The sequence below is a fragment of the Azolla caroliniana genome, unplaced genomic scaffold, assembly GCF_043228905.1.
Source record: "Azolla caroliniana isolate FFs.n. ecotype wild unplaced genomic scaffold, voAzoCaro1.0.p SCAF_257, whole genome shotgun sequence".
Taxonomy (NCBI): domain Eukaryota; kingdom Viridiplantae; phylum Streptophyta; class Polypodiopsida; order Salviniales; family Salviniaceae; genus Azolla; species Azolla caroliniana.
The window spans coordinates 20964-39218 of NW_028230692.1; the positions used below are offsets into that span (position 1 = coordinate 20964).

The following is an 18255-nucleotide window of genomic DNA, read 5'->3' on the forward strand; positions in this document are numbered from 1 at the left end:
CATTGGGTAGGACTAGTATTGATGTTGTTGTTGATAAAGATTGGCATCATGTAAAGGGCAAGTCTAAGGGGAAATCAATGAATATACAACGTAGTAGTTTGCCATCATTACTCGTGAGACTACTTCGCAAGGTACTTCGGGAACTCAATTGTGCCACAACAATGTGAATAAGACAAACAATGATCAATGAAAAACCAATGTTTTCTATGATTAGTGATCTTGTGCCAAACATCATCGTAAACTAGACAAGTAGTTAGTCCACCTCACATGATGTGTAAGATATTCTTGAAAACCTAGGTTTGCATAGACAAAAAGTTGTCCATTTGTTCAATACTAGACCATCAAACAAGTAAGATAGCCCCAAAATTTTGCACAAAACAAAACAATTTCCGCACCTCATTGGATGAGTAAAGTATACTTAAAATCTTAGATTTTACACCAACAAAAAACTTTCCACCCATCCAACACCCTTCTACCATAAGACAAGTAAGCTTTCCTCAAAGTCCTAGCTTCTATACATGGCAAAGCAATCATCCACCCAACATGACAATGTTGTAAGATATTGTCCAAAGATTAGGTTCCACAACCAAACAAAAATTGTTTGCCCCATTAATTAGTAACCCGCCATCGGAAAAGAAACATATCGTTGAGAGCTCGGTTTTCAACACCAAGCAAGCTTGGGCATCCACCCAATCCACACATGATGTCGCATCAAAGACAAGTGAAATACAACCCCATCAAGGAGCTCAGTTTTTCTCTTCTACATGGAGGGCAAACCATTTCCTGTACACACACACAAGGGGTAGGGCCACGCAACTGGGAACTAGAGAGACATGCACGTGTCCATGCATCTAGGGGTTGGTGTGACAATCCCCGTGCTTTTGTATCAGTGTTAGGGCATGAACAACAAAACAAGGACCATCTATACACATGGTAGTTACCAGCCTCATCTAATAGCATGATAATCTAACATCATCATCTAACATCATGATCATCATCTATCATCGTTATCAATCATCTATCATCAATCACTTATCATTAGTTCCATCTATCATCATCAGCATGATGGCTTGAGGGGTGGCTCTTTGTGTAATTTTGGAAGAAACAAATGAAGAAGAAGAAGCATTCCCTTCCCTTTTTCCTGCACACGATGACGATTGGCATCTCTGCTCCCAAAGCCATGATATGATGTCAGGGGAAAAGAAACGCAAAAAGAAATTCTCAACCTAAAACTAATCACGATCAAACGAGAAACCCACTGGTTTTTTCGACTCAATTTTTTTGAACTCGGAGTGCAAATTTACACAATCTAAAGAAACACTTGACAAAAAGATGAGTTCTAGAATGACCACATTTAAAAACTCGCATTGTCCATGGGAAGAATTTATGTGAGGTTAGTGTCGGATTTTTCGGAACACAATTCCAAGCATGAGGTGAGAAATTGGAACCTTTCAATGACTTGGGACTAGTTCACATTTGAATATGGGGTCGGTCCCCTTTCAAATCTAGTCAAAAACAACAATAATGTGGAAATGCCAATAACCTTAGTAAAACCTTCTATGAAAGAATGAACATAATAAGACACTTGAGGAGGTTAATCAAGACTTAGTCTCGGAGCGGAACAATGCCCAAGAATGGCAGACGGATCAATTTTGTGGCAACCATTGTCAATGAAATAACGAATGTAAACACTCAACTAGGTCAATCAAGCCTTGATCTTAGACCTAATCAATGCCCAAGAATGACAAAAGGACTAGGCAAACCATTGTCAAGACACCGCCCAAAATTCCAAGGTCGAAGATAAGACTTTTTTTCTCATGACGTTCATCATTGTCTTTTCCTCGTAATTTCTCCTTAAGAACTTTGATTGGTGAGCCGAAAATTTTATCACGAACCCCACGAAAACCTTGACAAGAGATTGATGCATCAAGCACTTCGATCTATGAACATATTTTCAAACCAAATGTATGATCCTTGATGACAATTCACAAGGAATGAAAATTAAATTTTCATTTTCTCCAATTACTTGGATTTTGATACATACGATGGAAACTTCTAACAACTTATAATATTTCCAAAATAAAATTTGAGATTAAGATAATTTCGTGTTTATCAACAATCAACATGCTTTGCAATAGCACCATAAAGCTTGGGATTGAGATATAATTTTTTTTACGATAATATCACCTTTATTACATAAGATATGAGAGATTAAGCTGAAGAAAGTAAAGAGATCGAAATAGTGTCTAGGGGAGATCCTTGAGTTTCAATTTCAGAGTCTACGATCAATGGCCACATTGCCTCTTGTCGGCATAGGCCCCCTATATGCCCACTTGATTCATTATCTCGGAACAATCCTTTCACTGACAAAACCTAGGTGTCTCCCTCAAAAGTTCCATCTTTGGCAATGAGCTCCCTTTTCTAGGTTTTAAGAGTTCAACTACCAAAATAGTAAGTTTTTTTTGTAGCATTTAACCTCATTGACACGAAAAATTATTTGTCCCTTTCCGTTTTCACCATATACCTTGCTTACAATAGATCACCTTTCCCCCTTCATCACCCCTAACGAGATTCAAACCCCTCTTGTCATCATATAACTCCTACACTCCTTGATTCTATCTCGCAATAATCCTCTCACTCACAAAACCTAGGTATCTCCCTCAAAATTTTGCTTTTTGGCAATGAGCTCCCTTTTATAGGTTTAAGAGCCTACCTACCTACCAAAATAGTAAGTTTCTTTTTGTGGCACTTTGACATCAAGACTTTGACTAATGCAAAACATTTTTTGTCATTTTTTGTTTTCATCACATATATCAACCATATACCTTACTTACTATAGATCATATTTCTCCTTTCATTACAGCTAACGAGATTCAAGCCCCTCTTATCGTAATAGGCCTTTTACGCACCTCTTGATTTCTTATATCTCAATAATCGTTTCACTAGCAAAACCTAGTTGTCTCTCTCAAAAGTGCCCCCTCCCTCCAACAATGACCTCTCCTTCTCCTTTTATAGGTTTTAAGAGACCATCTAACAAAACAATAAGTTTTTTTGGTAGCACTTGACATCAAGACTCGACTAACACAAAACTTTATACTTCCCTTTTCATTTCCACCACATGTCTCGATCGTACACCTTGCTTACTATCTAGATTACCTCTCTCCTTCGTCGCCCTTAACGAGATTCAAACACCTCTTGCCATAGTAGGCCTCATATGCCCCCTCTTTATTCACTATCCTACAACAATCGTTTTTACTAACGAAGCTTGAGTGTCTCTCTCAAAATGTCCTCCCCTTGGGAATGAGCTTGTCCATTCAACTTCTTTGACCATAACCCTAACCTATCATAAACGGAGTTATAGACACTTTCCTCCTCTACATGCCACATCACAACAACGTAGACTAGGTTATCTTGGAAAAGCCCATCTTCAATAGGAATATGTCCAAGTCATCACATTTTGGGAACTTTGTTGGATCTACTAAACCTATCTCCCAACTAGGAGATCAAAATTCGTCACCAAGAAGATGTCATTGTTCCTATTGGTACTCAATGGATGTTAACACAACAAATGAACATTTGGTATTATGATAGGCTAGAAGGGAGATTCAAACCATTTAGCTTGTATTCCTAGGGGCATGCCTTCTATGCACTCCTTGGTTTATTGGACTATGCCTTTGTGGGTTCCTCAACTCTCCCTTTCATAAATTAATCTTACTGGTTGCTTAAAGCTACGTATAGAACAATTCCATCTTTTGCAAATTAAGAAAAAACACGGACAACCAAACACGATTTTGTTCCAAAATAATTTTTAAATTACCTTTTCACAACGTAATTTGGAAAACACTTTGGGATCACTATTCTAGGGAAATGCATACTACAAATTATTTAGTGTGAGATGCGGGATTGAAGCGATAGATTCAAAGTAGGGGAACCTCATGAATTTTGCATTTCTTGGCACCAAGGATTTTAATTACACTCTCTATGTGATGATTTTGTAAACCTTAAGCCCACAAATATCACCAATGGTTACGATGAATGCAGTTGAGGACAAGCACACTAAATCAACTGGAATTGCATATTGCAATCATTAGAACAACTTAATTACACATTGAAAAAACTTAATCAACGATTGGGATTGAATCATGCGGAGGATATGTACAATTATAACTTTGGGATTTTTGCATATAAGAAAGGTTTGTATACAAATAACATGAATCAAGTGTGAGATCTATGTATCGAAGAAAAACTCCCCACCCCCCCCCCCAATATAATATTCCCCGATATTTCCTTTATTTCTCCAAATGCCCTTACCTTTAGTTAGTGTCATTATTCACACGTACCCCCAAGGTCCACCCTCCACCCCCCAGTTGGGTCAAACCTCAAAAGAGAGGAAATGGGGATGAAACTACCATGTCATGTCTCAAACTAACACCTACAATGGAGGAAATGGGGGATGAACTAATTGACCATTCCTTATTGACCAAACAAGCACCTGCCTAAACAAAGAAACAGACAAACAGGGGATTGACCAAGGGAAAGGGCATTTGGGGAAATAATGGAAAGCCCCCCTCCCCCCAAGGGCCCAAGGGCATGGGCCTTTTGAGAGTTTTGCCCTTTGCTGATTTGATGTTACAACTTACACCCTGAAATAATGGTACATGAATATGAGGGTGGATTCCATTGAATGGAATTTGAAGGGAAACACACCCCCCAACACACACACACACACAAAAAGAGGTCCAATGGAGACTGAGTTTGATTGGAATTTAAGATAATGGCTGATCAAAATGAGAATGTCACTGTATTTGTAACAATCAAAATGTGTATATATATGAAATTGCATTTCATGACAGGATGAATATGAATTCCAGGATTCAGGCTTGCGACCGGATTCAAATTGAGTAAACAAAGAAAATGCAAATGGATGATCTCGAATCCCAAAGGATTGGAGTTGAGAATTGGATCGAATAGAATGAAGGGGAATTCGAGAATCATGAGATTAGAATGGAGGTCGCTGTCGATGGAATGAAAAGGAAGTAGTCTGACTGAGAGTTGTGTGGACCGTGAAAGGGCAAGACTCAGATGATGATATGGAGTGAGAAACAAACTGGCAGAAGCATGATGAAAACAGCAGCAGACAATGGGGAGATGAAGAAGGGTAGATCCATACGATCAGAAGACCAAAGTAGAGGCTAAGGCATGGGTAAGTAGAAGCGTTGTTGGCAGTGGATGAAAAAGGTCATCATGATGAAGATCATCGCCATCGTCATCAGTGGCAATGGCGATGGCGATGGTGTCCTTGGATGTGTGGTGAGGGGGTTTGTAGTAGGTTGCTGATGTTGCAGGGAAGCGGCCCATGAACCTTGAGAACACAACAAATCCCCTCCCAAACAACGAACTAAGCATCTCCTTCCTTCTCTGCCAAAGAAAACCAAAGGCTATATTAATCTTTTCGAATCCTTGGAACACAGAGTATGCACTCTCCACCCCTCAATCAGAGAAACAGAGCCTTTGGCAAGACAGATATATGTGTGTGTATATGTAGTTTACTTATTTATTTATGTGTATGAAATGGGCAGCAACGCTTATTCTTCTACGTCCTTCTCTGTGTTGCTTCTTCTTCTTCTTCTTCTTCTTCTTCTTCTTCTTCTTCCTTGTGATCTGTTTCTGTGTTGCGTCTTCCTCCTTGTGATCTGTTTAATAAGGGAGAATGAGAGGTTGTGATTTGATGATGAGTGCAATGAAAACAGGCGGAGAGGAATCCTTTGACAAAGCAACAAAGACAGGCACAGAGAGAAAGATGAGAGACAAACAGAGAGACAGAGAGAGAGAGAATCTAAGCATATATATATATATGTATATGTATATATGATTTTCCTGCCGGATTGGTTTTTTTAACACATACAATCTATTTATTTATTTTTTCTTACGTCCACAGAATTACATAGAGGTACATATATTTTTGCTGCCAATTTCCTGCCTGTCTTTTCAACCAGTTTTCCTTGCTCCCAAAGTGAATTAGAGAGAGAAAGAGAAAAAAAAGGCATCACATGATATTGCTGACCAATTGCTTCTCTATTTATATCTGTCTCTGTGTGTGTGTGAGTGTATGTGTGCACCACGTGTATTATGCACTTTTCATATTCTCTGTTTCTTTTAACATTGAAGACATGTAAGAAGAAAACATGGATCCGTTTCCCTACACATTTCTCATTGCCGCTGACTTCAAGCCCAAATCGGATTCAGCAATTTGCTTCTTTCTTTTCGGTTTTCTTGATCGAGCATGTAACCAAGCCAAAGCAGAAAAGAATTCTCATAACTACTCAGACCTCATTCCACAAACATCCATGGTATTGAATGCCAAAAAAAAAAAGTCTTACCAATTTTATCTCGGATTTGTCACTTGTTGTATTACAAGTACCTTTTTATGCGCAAAACTCCCCATAAACATACAAGGTATGTGTGTATGCCCATGTTTCCGATTCCTTCCTCAACCCTCCATTGTTCCCGATTCACCACCCCATTGTTTCCAATTCTAGTCCATAAGCTAGACCACCAACATCAAGGCAATATCACATTGTTTCCAAACCTCGCATAGCTAGTGGAAGGGTGAGGTGCATCCTGTCAGAGAGCATGGGGAGGTCGAATGACTCTGACCATGCCATTCCACTTCTTGTCTTTTCTTTTCTTAATGGATCTCTAGCAATTGTCTAGTTTCTCTTTCTCTTTTTAATATTCAACCCAGTGGGAAACACACAAAATAATCGCAATTCACTTTGCTTAACTGAAAAAGACCAGACCTCCATTTACCAGTACCCCTGTTTTTCCACCAACATCGCTGTTACCTCCAATGGACAAAATTTAATCACTTTTGACCATTTGTATGAGACTCGGAATCGTAAGGTATTTGGTCAAAACCCCAACTATAAGTTGGCTTCTTCAATCAGTCCCTCGAACAATCTCTATTCAATTGCTTACAATTTAGGGATATCTCACATCAAACTTGCATTCTTTACTTTGAATGCTTCTATGCACCTTAGTGTCTACTGGACACTTCTGTACATTTCTCGTCGTTATTTTGTGGGTTTTTACTTCACACCCAGGTTTCCCACTAGTAATATAGGTATACAAAAAAAAGTTACATCGGCGTCTTAATTACATACAAACCAGCACTTGGTATTGAAACACCATCTGTTTCTTTTTCTTTTTTGCTTGTTACCATGAGCCATGTATCACCTTTCAAAGCATCACTTAAGAGGATGTTTAAATCCGGGTACCACCTTGCCAAATCACAACTTAACATGGTTCTTGATCCATGTACCACTTTTTTATCACAACTGAAACAGTTTGGTAAACAAAGTTTATGAATCATCCGAACATGTACACATCCCACCCTTAAAACGATGGGCAAAGTGACCATCACTCACAACTATCTGACGTTGAGTTACTCTTGATATGTATTTCATAGTTGAGTGGCACTCTTGGCAAATACGAAGATTTCTTCTAATGACAAGGGGTGACCAAGGAGGAGTACTAATTAAACCAAATGCAATGGCCAACTTCTCACTATGGTAGTAGTATGGAAGATCCTCCTCTTCCTCTTCCTCCTCTTGCACTGCAAGATTTGTTTTAGTTACATAACCTTCCTCTTTCATCTGCTTATATAGGTTTTCAAGCTCTATACAGATGTCGCTAAACCGCGGATGTGTGTCATCCCCTGAATGAAATTCATAGGTTTTTCCCTCGACTATAATGGAGCTACAACCTAATGGCTTCGTAAGTCCTTTCTCAAGCATCATAGCTCTTATATGCTCAGCATCCTCACATCTTCCTGCTTCAGCAAAGATATTAGATAACAAAACATAAGGGGTGGCATTCTTAGGGTCGAGTTCAAATACTTTCTCAGCGGCATACATGGCTCTCTCCAAATCTAGGTGCATTTTGCATGCCCCAAGCACCGTCATCCAAGTAGTGGCCACTGGACCCATAGGCATCTTATGGATCACATTAATCCCTTCTTCTACTTTACCAGCTCGAGTGAACAGATCCACCATGCAATTGTAATGCTCTAATGTGGGAGCAATGTCATGCTCATGGCACATCATATGGAAGCAAAGGCATCCTTCCTCTATTAATCCAGCATGGCTGCAAGCCGTTAGTACACTTAGCAACGTGACCCTATTCGGTTTCATACCTGCCCCTTGCATTCTTTGGTAAAGCTTATACGCTTTCTTGCCCATTCCATACTGGGAATAGCTAGAAATCATGGTTGTCCACGTGATCACATTCTTTTGAGGCATCCGATCAAAGACCCTGTGTGCATCCTCCAGACACCCACATTTTCCATATAAGCTCGTGATGGCATTGCCCACTTCTAGATCTACTTCTACGATGTCAGTTTCAACAATGTGAGCATGAACTGCGTGCCCTTCTATTAATGCTGCCTGATTACCAAATGCATCAAGGATGCTGATAAAAGTGATGTTGTTGGGATAAACCCCCTCATCTTGCATCTGAAAGAAAAGCTGAAGAGCCACGTCTTGATAGCCTTCCTGGGCATAGGCTGAACTCATTGCTGTCCAGGACACCACATCTCGCCTATGCATTCCATCAAAGATTTTTCTTGCCGTCATCAAGCTATGGCACTTGCTATACATGTTCATTAGAGCATTGCCAACCACAAGATCGGATTCGGCTCGTCCATCATGGATATGAGTGTGTATTACTTTTCCCTCAGCTAGTGCTGATTGGCTCGCACAAGCATCAAGAAGGCTCACATATGTAACTTTATTGGGCAAAACCCCTTCAATTTGCATCTGATCGAACAATTGTATAGCCTCTGATCCATATCCATGCTGAGTGTACGCAGCTGCCAAAGAGCTCCACGATATCACATCCCGTTTCTCCATCGTATCGAACATTTTACGGGCATGCTCAACTCGACCGCACTTCCCATACATATTCAGAATAGCATTATTTTCGGCCACTTCTCCTTCAAATCCACAACCCATAATGCGAGCATGAACTCGTTTACCTTCGTTGATCATAACTTCACTAGCACATGCATCAATGGTGCTTACAAGTGTAACCTTATTCGGCACCACACATTCCAGTTGCATCTGTTGGAAAAGCTGAATGGCTTGCTTACCACATTCATGGTGGGCATGGGCTGCAATGACCCCATTCCAAGAGACAACATCTCTCATGGGCGTTTCCTCAAACAATGCCAAAGCCTCATTCAACATGCCCCCATCTCCATACATGTTAATAAGTGCATTCCAGAGGATCAAATCCCAACAAAGGCCACTATATTTTATACATGAATGCAACCTTTTCCCTTCCTTGAGACTACTTGCACACGCAGTAAAAACAGTGACACATGTCACTTTGTCGGGTACCAAGCCTCGCAGCTGCATTTGCTGGAAAAGCTGAATGACATCCTTTTCCCATCTGTGTGCTTCAAAGGATGCAAGGATGGCATTCCATGAGATGATGTTTGGGTCAGGCATGTAGTCGAACATGATCCACGCATTATCCATGCTACCATGTTTTCCATACATACATACAACAGCAGTTGCTAGCACCACATCGGACGCAAACCCACTCACCATGACACGAACATGCATCCTTTTGCATTCTACTAAGCTAGCATAATCTGCATATACATCGAGCACGTTTACAAAGCTTACCTTATCAGGGAACACATCCTCTAGTAACATCTGATAGAAGAACTGAAGAGCCCCAATGCCATGTCCATGATGCGCATATGATGCAATCATGGAGTTCCACGAGATAGCATTCTTTTGTGGCATTCTGCCAAACACTAAGTACGCATTACCGATGCTTCCACATTTGTCATACATGCTAACAAGGGCATTACCAAGTGTGATATCACATGGGCTGGTTTCAATACAAGAATGGACAAGTTTACCTCCAATTATGTTTCCCATGTTTGCACAAGCAGAGACAATGGTGATGAGGGTGACCCTATTTGGAGTAATCCCAGATGATAGCATTCTTTTGAAGAGAAACAGAACTTGCTCGTAATATCCATGGTCAGCATATGCTCCCATCAATATAGTCCAAGAAAAGACATTGTGGTCTTCCATAGCTTGGAAAGTTGCACATGCATCATCAAGTGCATCACATTTGCTATACATTTGTATAAGAAGGTTCTGTACAAGAGTATGGTCTTGGGTGGGTCCACGTTGAAGGAAGCTAGAATGGGCTAGTCGTCCGTCGTAGAGCAAGTTTGAGGTGATGCAATGCTTTATGAGAAGAGACAGGGGAGAGAGCATTTTATTGCTCTGTCTTTCCATCACTGTCTAAAGAATGGCCTTCTATAAAATGTCCATAGAAAGAAGAAACCATACAAAATGATCCCATAACTTGTCACTACACTACATACTCTACAAGCATCATCCACCACCAGTTTTTCTTAATTTCTTCGTGCCCCTCCAAGTGCCCCTGCCCCGGCCAGCAATTTCAGGTGCTATTTCAGAGATTATGTAGTCAGCAGTCACTTCATCCCCTTCTTCTCATTTCCATGTGCAATTCGAGCAATTCTTTTCTCTTTCTAAGCTGATCCAAGGACATAACAAAACCTTGGAACACTTGTGAAAATAGCAAAGTATTGAAACACACGTGGCAATGATGAAACATTTGGAGCATTTCGAAGCTTTTCCCAATTCATAACTAATGTCCGCATCCAATATCAATAAAGTACATTACGTAACCAACAAGTCCACATGGCACACAAGCATTTGTTGATGGAGGCGGACACTAGACATGATTGCCCTCTTACTTACCCCTAGGAATATTTCATGCTCTCACAATGCATGGTTTCCTTCTCAATTCCATGACCGTCTAAACCTATGATTTTAGACTTCATAATAGAAAGTCAAGGTTTTTGTAGTAATTTCACACAAATATTAAATTGGGTGACTCAAACACAAGAGAGCAGCCCCTTTTTCTGTTATTGCCATGACTAGGTACAACATCATCCATTCTCCAATGAGTCTTTTTAATACTTGGATCCCATTCTTACATCAATCAATATTTTTGATTTATATAGAGCAAAGAAAGCTTGTACAAACGTCTGAAACCTCAACCCTTATTTATGACAAATTGCAATATGTCTATATTTACTGTGACCTAATAAGAAGCATGCATCTTTCAATACTTAGAGCATGTTCAATGGACATGTTGTAATGATCTACTGAATGGCATCCTGAAGATGTTTATAAGACATTTTTTACTACCTCATACCAAATAAGACAAAGTTTATGATGTTCCACAAGGGGAATTGATGTAGTCAATGCAAAAGATAAATTAGACTCAAAACTCTTGTGCAATGCCACAAATCTTTTTGTTCTCATACGCTTAAAAAATTTCTCATATCACAGTAGTTTTTAACACATTTTACAGTTGCAAAAACCAATTTTCTATCCATTTAACAAAGTCAGTCACTCCTATTGACTAATATTTTCCATAAAGCTTATTAAAATGATGTGAAGTCATTAACAAGTCTCCTCAACTGGTTCAAAGCAACAAAATGCGCCTGGTATACAAAAACAAATAGATCTGATTTACATGAAATCATGAGGCAAATTACATCATCATCATATGTAAAGGCGCATGGGAGCTTAGAATACCCCTGCTATGGTGAAGTAAAAGAATCACAAATGGCCTTAACTAGAGATCAAAATGCTCTACAGACATGAATCATAACTGTTGACAACCTCATATATACATTCCATGTGATTCACACTCTATCATATCTCAAATAACAATTGGGGCCCATTTTCAATGAAGCCGATCAAGAACATAATCCACCATACCCTCAAGTGATGATCGCATTGTCCCTTCCGGCAAACAAACAAGGCAATCTGATGCTAACCTTCCCTTCTCCCTTGCAAGACATCGGGCACTTTCAATACCACCACTTTCAAACACCAATGAAATCGCTCTGTCTAAGTCTCCGGCGTTAACAAATTCGGTTTGAATTAAGTCTCGTAGACCTGGTTCTTTCTCCAAGGCATATAAGACAGGTAAGGTTAGATTACCTTTCTTGAGGTCTGTTGCAGCTGGCTTGCCTAGGTGATCAGAGGATTCTGTGAAATCCAATATATCATCCACAATCTGAAAAGCTAAGCCTAAGTTCTTTCCATAGTCATACATTTTCTCTTTCACCTCCATGCTAACTCCACTGAATATGGCAGCACCTTTCGTGCTTGCAGCAATCAATGAGGCTGTTTTGCAGTAGCTTTTCTGGAGATAGTCTTGAATGGAGACATCACAATCATATAGACACGTAGCTTGCTTTATCTCACCACTTGCAAAGTCCTTAATAACCTGGATGATCCCAGCAAAAAAATCATAATGACAAAAGAAAACTTAACAATAATAATAATATAAATGGGGATATAAACAAGAACAAACCAAACAAATAACAAAATTCCATGATCCCAGCAAAGAATCTCAATCAAATGAGAAATTATAATAATAACAATAACAAACAAACAGACAAATGCAAAAAAAGAAAGGCAAAAACAAATAAAATATGAAATGAAAAAAAACACCTTACATAGGGAAATAAACAAGAACAAACCAAACAAATAACAAAATTCCATGATCCCAGCAAAGAATATCTCAATCAAATGAGAAACTATAACAATAACAATAACAAACAGACAGACAAATGCAAAAAAAGAAAGGCAAAAACAAATGTGATATGAAATGAAAAAAAATACCTTACCTGGCTTATCAACTTGATTACTTCCAAGTCCTCTAGGTTTGCCAGAAGCCAGGATGTCTGGGCAAAGATAAAATCTCCAGCTAACACAGCGACTCTAGTTCCAAAAAGCTGGTTTACAGTGTCTCTCCCTTCAGCAGAATTTTTTAGCATCAGAAATTTAGGCTCATTCCTAAACCCTAATCCTTTAGGTATCATTTTTACATTGTATCACATAAAATTTCATAGGCAAGCATCTGGACCCAACATCTCCTAGCCTTTTAGCATAAAACATAGTAAATTACATCATTTTAAGCTTTATAACACCATATTCGCGAAAAAATCAAGTGCATGAACAGAGGCAGAAAACAATTGACCTATTCATCATACAGGTTTTAGAGGTGGGTATTGCGCAATGATTCATGGTGTTTCCTTCAGCGCTTCATTGAACAGAAGCTACAAGAAAATACAAACATTATCCTTCCACTTCATTGATTTGAAAAAACATTTGAAACGATTGCACAAGCTCATGGATGGGTATATATCAAGCAACTGGATTTACCAAATGACAGGCATGGGAGCGCATTGTTTCTACAAAAAAGTTAGATATTATCCGAAAAGTAGATCAGGCATGATGGCAAAATGCACAAATGAAGTGAAACTAGACTAGATTCTGCTCGAATACACAGTTTGGAAAATCCAAATATTAACATTGTTACTTTTGACATTTGTATGCTTATATGTAGATGTCATTTGCAAACAAAAAATAGGGTAGATTTGAGCAAAATTAAGGGTGTTCTAGTGCAACCACCTCAGTCACCCCACATACATAGGGCAGCCTATTGTAGTGAGTTCCTCTGGTGATTGAGCTGAGAAAGATTGCAACCATTGTGATGCATAGAATTGGAAGGTGAATCAGTATATTATCTCATCTTTAAAGGATTCGTTATCCAGATAACGATTTGTGATGTAGATGTTTGAGAAGGCAGCATATTACTCTTCACATAATATCAGATTGCGAAGATGAAAAATGCTTTGCTGAGAAGACATTTAGGATTGAAATGCATGAAACCATATTGTAGACCCCTTGTGGTTACAAGTGTCGGCCTATCGAGATACATTCCACGATTCAAATACTCTGACTTGTCAATGATGTCCCAAAACTGGGACAAGCTATCATGCCAAGCATGGAATCTACAAAGGTACTACAGAAAGAGAGTATTCAGCTCATTTTGGATTGTAATATTTATGTGGTTTCTGGCTACATGAAGAGAGGACTGTGAAATGTAAGAAAAACAACAGTTACATGCAGGTGCACCTTTGGCATGAGCTTCTTTACAGTAGGATATATGTAGCCTTTTTGTTTTCACCAGGGTTTGATTAGGCCCAATCAGAATCATAGATGATATCTCTGTCTATGATGCATTCAAGAAAGATAGCCAGGATGTGATTGTAACTTGACTGCTCATGATTCTGCTGCATGAGCATGGGAGCAGAACCAGTCAACGAAACCTGTGAGCCCATAACTATTTAAGTAAAACGGTTGTTTTCTAAGAGACTAGGAGTTTTTCACCACTTGAGACTTCAATGCAAGACTAGAATCTGGTATTACTGCTGGGAAAACCCACATGTGCTGGTAGACCCCAGTGATAAACGTAAATGGTGGTGTACTTATCCCAAAAAGAATAATGATAATGTATTAGTACATTTTCGATCATGAATATTATCAAGTTCAAAAAAGGACATATTTCAACCATTTTGAAGTGCTTGTACGTAATGTAATGTAAAGGTAGTAACATTTTGGTTATGGGCATAACCTTACACCGATTCCATAGCTAGTTTTATTGGGTTGACAGTAGGATAAATGGAAAAATGGTATTTCGGATGTGGGACAAACCTATATGGACCTATGACACGTGGGAACATGTGGTGTTCTAGGAGCCTTAGGTATTGACCTATATAAAGAGAACTAGCTACCCCTTCAGGAAGCCATCTTGAGTTGCTGTCAAGATTCTATTGGTGAGGCTAAGCTCTCTTCTTCAGATCCATCATTCAACAACCCAAGTATAAGATAAGGTAATATTCGATGCCACCAATGATATTTTATGTTTGTCGCATGTCCTTCACTCGGGGGAGATCGGTGTGGTCAAGCACCCTTTATCCATTCTTCTCCCTAATTTCCTATTCCTTGCTCATCATTGATTCATTAGTATGATCATAATACTGTTGACACTTGGTCCTCAAATTAGTCCTAAACACTTGGATTGCGTGCACTGTTTGTCTAATCATAAAATCTAGTACTCATTCATGATGGTATGAAAAACTTTCTAGTGGACGGACACATGTTGGAGCTCTTTCTTTTTGAAAGATAATGACTTTGCAACCCTTTTCTGCTTTCGTAGAGAAGACAAACTTGCATTGAGGATGTGACACAAATTTATCAACATCCTCTCATGAGTAATGAGGACAGACAATGTTGGAAGCTTTGGTGTGAAAACTCTTTGACATAGACACTTTTTACTCTAGAGTTAGTTGGTTAGAGATTGTTTTCCATTTGTACAACACTAGCTATGTAACACCATAGATATCCAAGTATGTAGTAGTAACTTCTTTCTAAACTTGGACATTGCTTAATATCTAATCCGTATTTTCAGCTTAGTAATTTACTCTCAGTTGTATTATAATGTATTTGAGTAAATCAATTCACTCCATTCTCAACAATTGATATCAGAACTGGATTTTAATCTCTAATTCCTTCCGCCAATATTGTTTTCAAATATGTCCAATGAATCAGGATCGTGTAACATTTGGACAATTATTAAAGCTCATAGTGTAGTGTTTTTACATTCATATGGAAAATGGACTCCAGAAGGTCAGATCAAGCACTTTTCCATTGAAATTGGATAACAGAGTTCAAGGATATGGCTAAAGCAAGTTTACACCAACTCATCCTTAATCACACAACATTGAATTTGATTTTCCATCACAAATATGATCTTTTATTTGTTTCACTCTAGCTGGGACAATAATCTATTCCATGTTTCCAGAGTAATAAGTCTACCTCTTACATTGTATGTGAGTTCATCACTTCAAAGACCTTATTTAGCTTTCTGTAGTTATTAGCATTGCCTTTTCTGTGAAAATGTTATAGCCTTCAGCCCTTGGGTTATAGAAAATAAAGTCCTGAAGCCAGTTTTTTGGGAGAAATGTGCTAGTTGACATGTAGAAAGAAAGAAAGATATATTAACGTCTTTTAAGAGGCCAAAATCAAAATATAAATGGATACAGTATTAGAACCATTGCTTTAGATTTGAATCCATGAACCTAAGGTTATAATGAATGCATGAGCTTTAGCATTATATCACTATATATACATTATTCTAATTAAAACAAATTTAATGGACCTATAAATACAATGAACTTACATTGATCTTTCGCACATAACTTATACTTTCTTGCTTCACAATTTTAGCCTATGCTTGGATTAGATCAATATCTTTATAAGAGACTTACCCCGGCGCGTATCACTTTCATCAAGCACATCATCATGAATCAAACTTGCTGTATGAATCATTTCAATAATCTCAGCTAGTTGACGATGTCGAGGTGTGATATCCCTGTAACAGCAAAGATATAGCCTTGGCTCACATTTCCCCAGAAATTATAATCATACTCAGGAGTCATCCAGCCAGATACCAACTTAGTACATATTTACTGAGAAAAATCAACTTGACTTTTCCACATATTTGCTTTAGCTCCGTTTACTAGGAAGATTCATCTTTTGAAGCCTCATTTGGCTCATGCAATGAAAATCTCCCACATGAGAAAATTTCCATGATTGCATCAAATGAACCATCAAAATTTGTGATTGGAGACATCAATTTATCCCTAAACATTTTGCTAGAAAATTTAATCTTTTGAGGCCCCATTTCTCTCGCGAAATGAAACATCTCATGAAGAGAGTTTTTTATGATAGCATCAATTAAAGCATAAAGATGTATAAATTGGAGACACTTATCGTAAATGTTTTTCTAAAGAGCATTCAATTTTTTACTCATCGAATGGCATCTCCCATGAAGACAAAAACTTCCATGGTTGCACCAAACAAGGCTTTACATAGTAAAACACAATGTTGACGCATTGCCTTTTGACATCATGAGACGAATACTCATTCCAATAAATTCAGAAATATATGTGATCAAATTTTTAAAATATATAGGTATGAACATATTGATTTAGTGGCAAAAGCCCATGGTTTCTAAGCTGAATGTTACATGTGTTCAATCTTGATTGATGGGATTTAAAGTTGTATTCATTGCAAAAATAAACTGTTCATGTTTTTAGGTTGAGATCTGAAAAAGCCATGGGCTGTGTGAGAATATATTAGAGACAGAGTCTTCTTACCCTAATCCGGAGAGCTCGGCAGTGGCCCGAGAAACAAGAAATACAAGGGCAGGTCGAATCTTTTTACCCGATGCACCAAAGATCTGATCAGCTGCCGCCATGAGATTTGGATTTTCTGCACTGATGAGCTGAAGAAAATGATTCTTCTTTTGAAAGTCTAAAAAATAAAAGATACCACAGCAGTAACAACAGAATCATGAGAACAAGAAAGAAATATGATTTAAACACCATACCTTTCTTAGGTTCTCATTGAGCTTTATTAGGTCTTCTTGGACTGGTTGAAGCAGGGGAGGTGAAGACCCCGACTGAGGAGACAGAGGAAATGCAAATGCCCTGTTCTCTCCTGAAAGCAATGAAACAAAAAGATGAGAAGACGAAGAAAAGCCCATCATGGAATGAGATGAAACTAAGTCTTACTTGGGCATTTTGATCGGTTCTTTGCTTGCACTTTGGATGGAGCGAAGGGATCTGTCATAGCTTGACATTCTGCTTTGTATAGTGTTGTCAGGGTGCTTTTCTTGGGAATTATATGATAGTGGAACCAACTTTGATTAGAGGTCCTGAAGGTTGGAATTGCTCTGAAGAAGGTATGCTCCATAGCTGACGCCTTGGAAAGGTCATTGACAAAAGTGGGATGGAGAGAGAGGGAAAGGGCCTCGTGCTTCTGTGGACCTTATGGATTTTAGATTATCTTCCATCATCCTGTTTGTTTGTTTGTTTGTTTGTTTGTTTGCTTTGAGGAGGACATTTGGGTGAAACGCTTTTGTGGCATGACGACTACGAGTGAGAGAACATATACATACACATACGTAGATAGCTAGCTAATGCCTTCATGCTATGTATGTATGTATGTATGTATGTATGTATTATAATGGTCATGTGCATGTTGTTCCATCAAGTCAAGACCCTCTTCATCTCCTTCTTCGTACTGCGGCATCTAATATGTTATGTATACATATATCATTACATACATACATACATACATACATGTCACGCAACATACCACACTTAAAGGAGTTGCATTGCACTCCCGATCAATCGCATGATGATGTCGAGGTTGCATGTGTGTGTGTGTGTGTGTGTGTGTGTGTGTTCGGATTTCAGCACATGTCATTGAC

The 18255-nt window shown here is 38.7% G+C and overlaps 1 protein-coding gene and 1 pseudogene across 1 annotated transcript; both read right to left on the bottom strand.

Moving 5' to 3' along the window:
- Positions 1 to 6869: 6869 nt before the first annotated feature.
- LOC147848692 (putative pentatricopeptide repeat-containing protein At3g13770, mitochondrial pseudogene) lies at positions 6870 to 10321 on the bottom strand (annotated as a pseudogene).
- Positions 10322 to 11566: 1245 nt separating this feature from the next.
- LOC147848693 (solanesyl-diphosphate synthase 2, chloroplastic-like) lies at positions 11567 to 17790 on the bottom strand. The gene is made up of 6 exons (XM_087338221.1): positions 17555 to 17790; positions 17371 to 17480; positions 17138 to 17265; positions 16247 to 16350; positions 12758 to 12885; positions 11567 to 12354 (listed from the first exon to the last, which is right to left on the bottom strand). Exons 1-6 carry the CDS (start codon positions 17733 to 17735, stop codon positions 11806 to 11808), a joined length of 1200 nt encoding a protein of 399 aa, XP_087194347.1. The 5' UTR covers positions 17736 to 17790; the 3' UTR covers positions 11567 to 11805.
- Between the last annotated feature and the right edge of the window lie 465 nt (positions 17791 to 18255).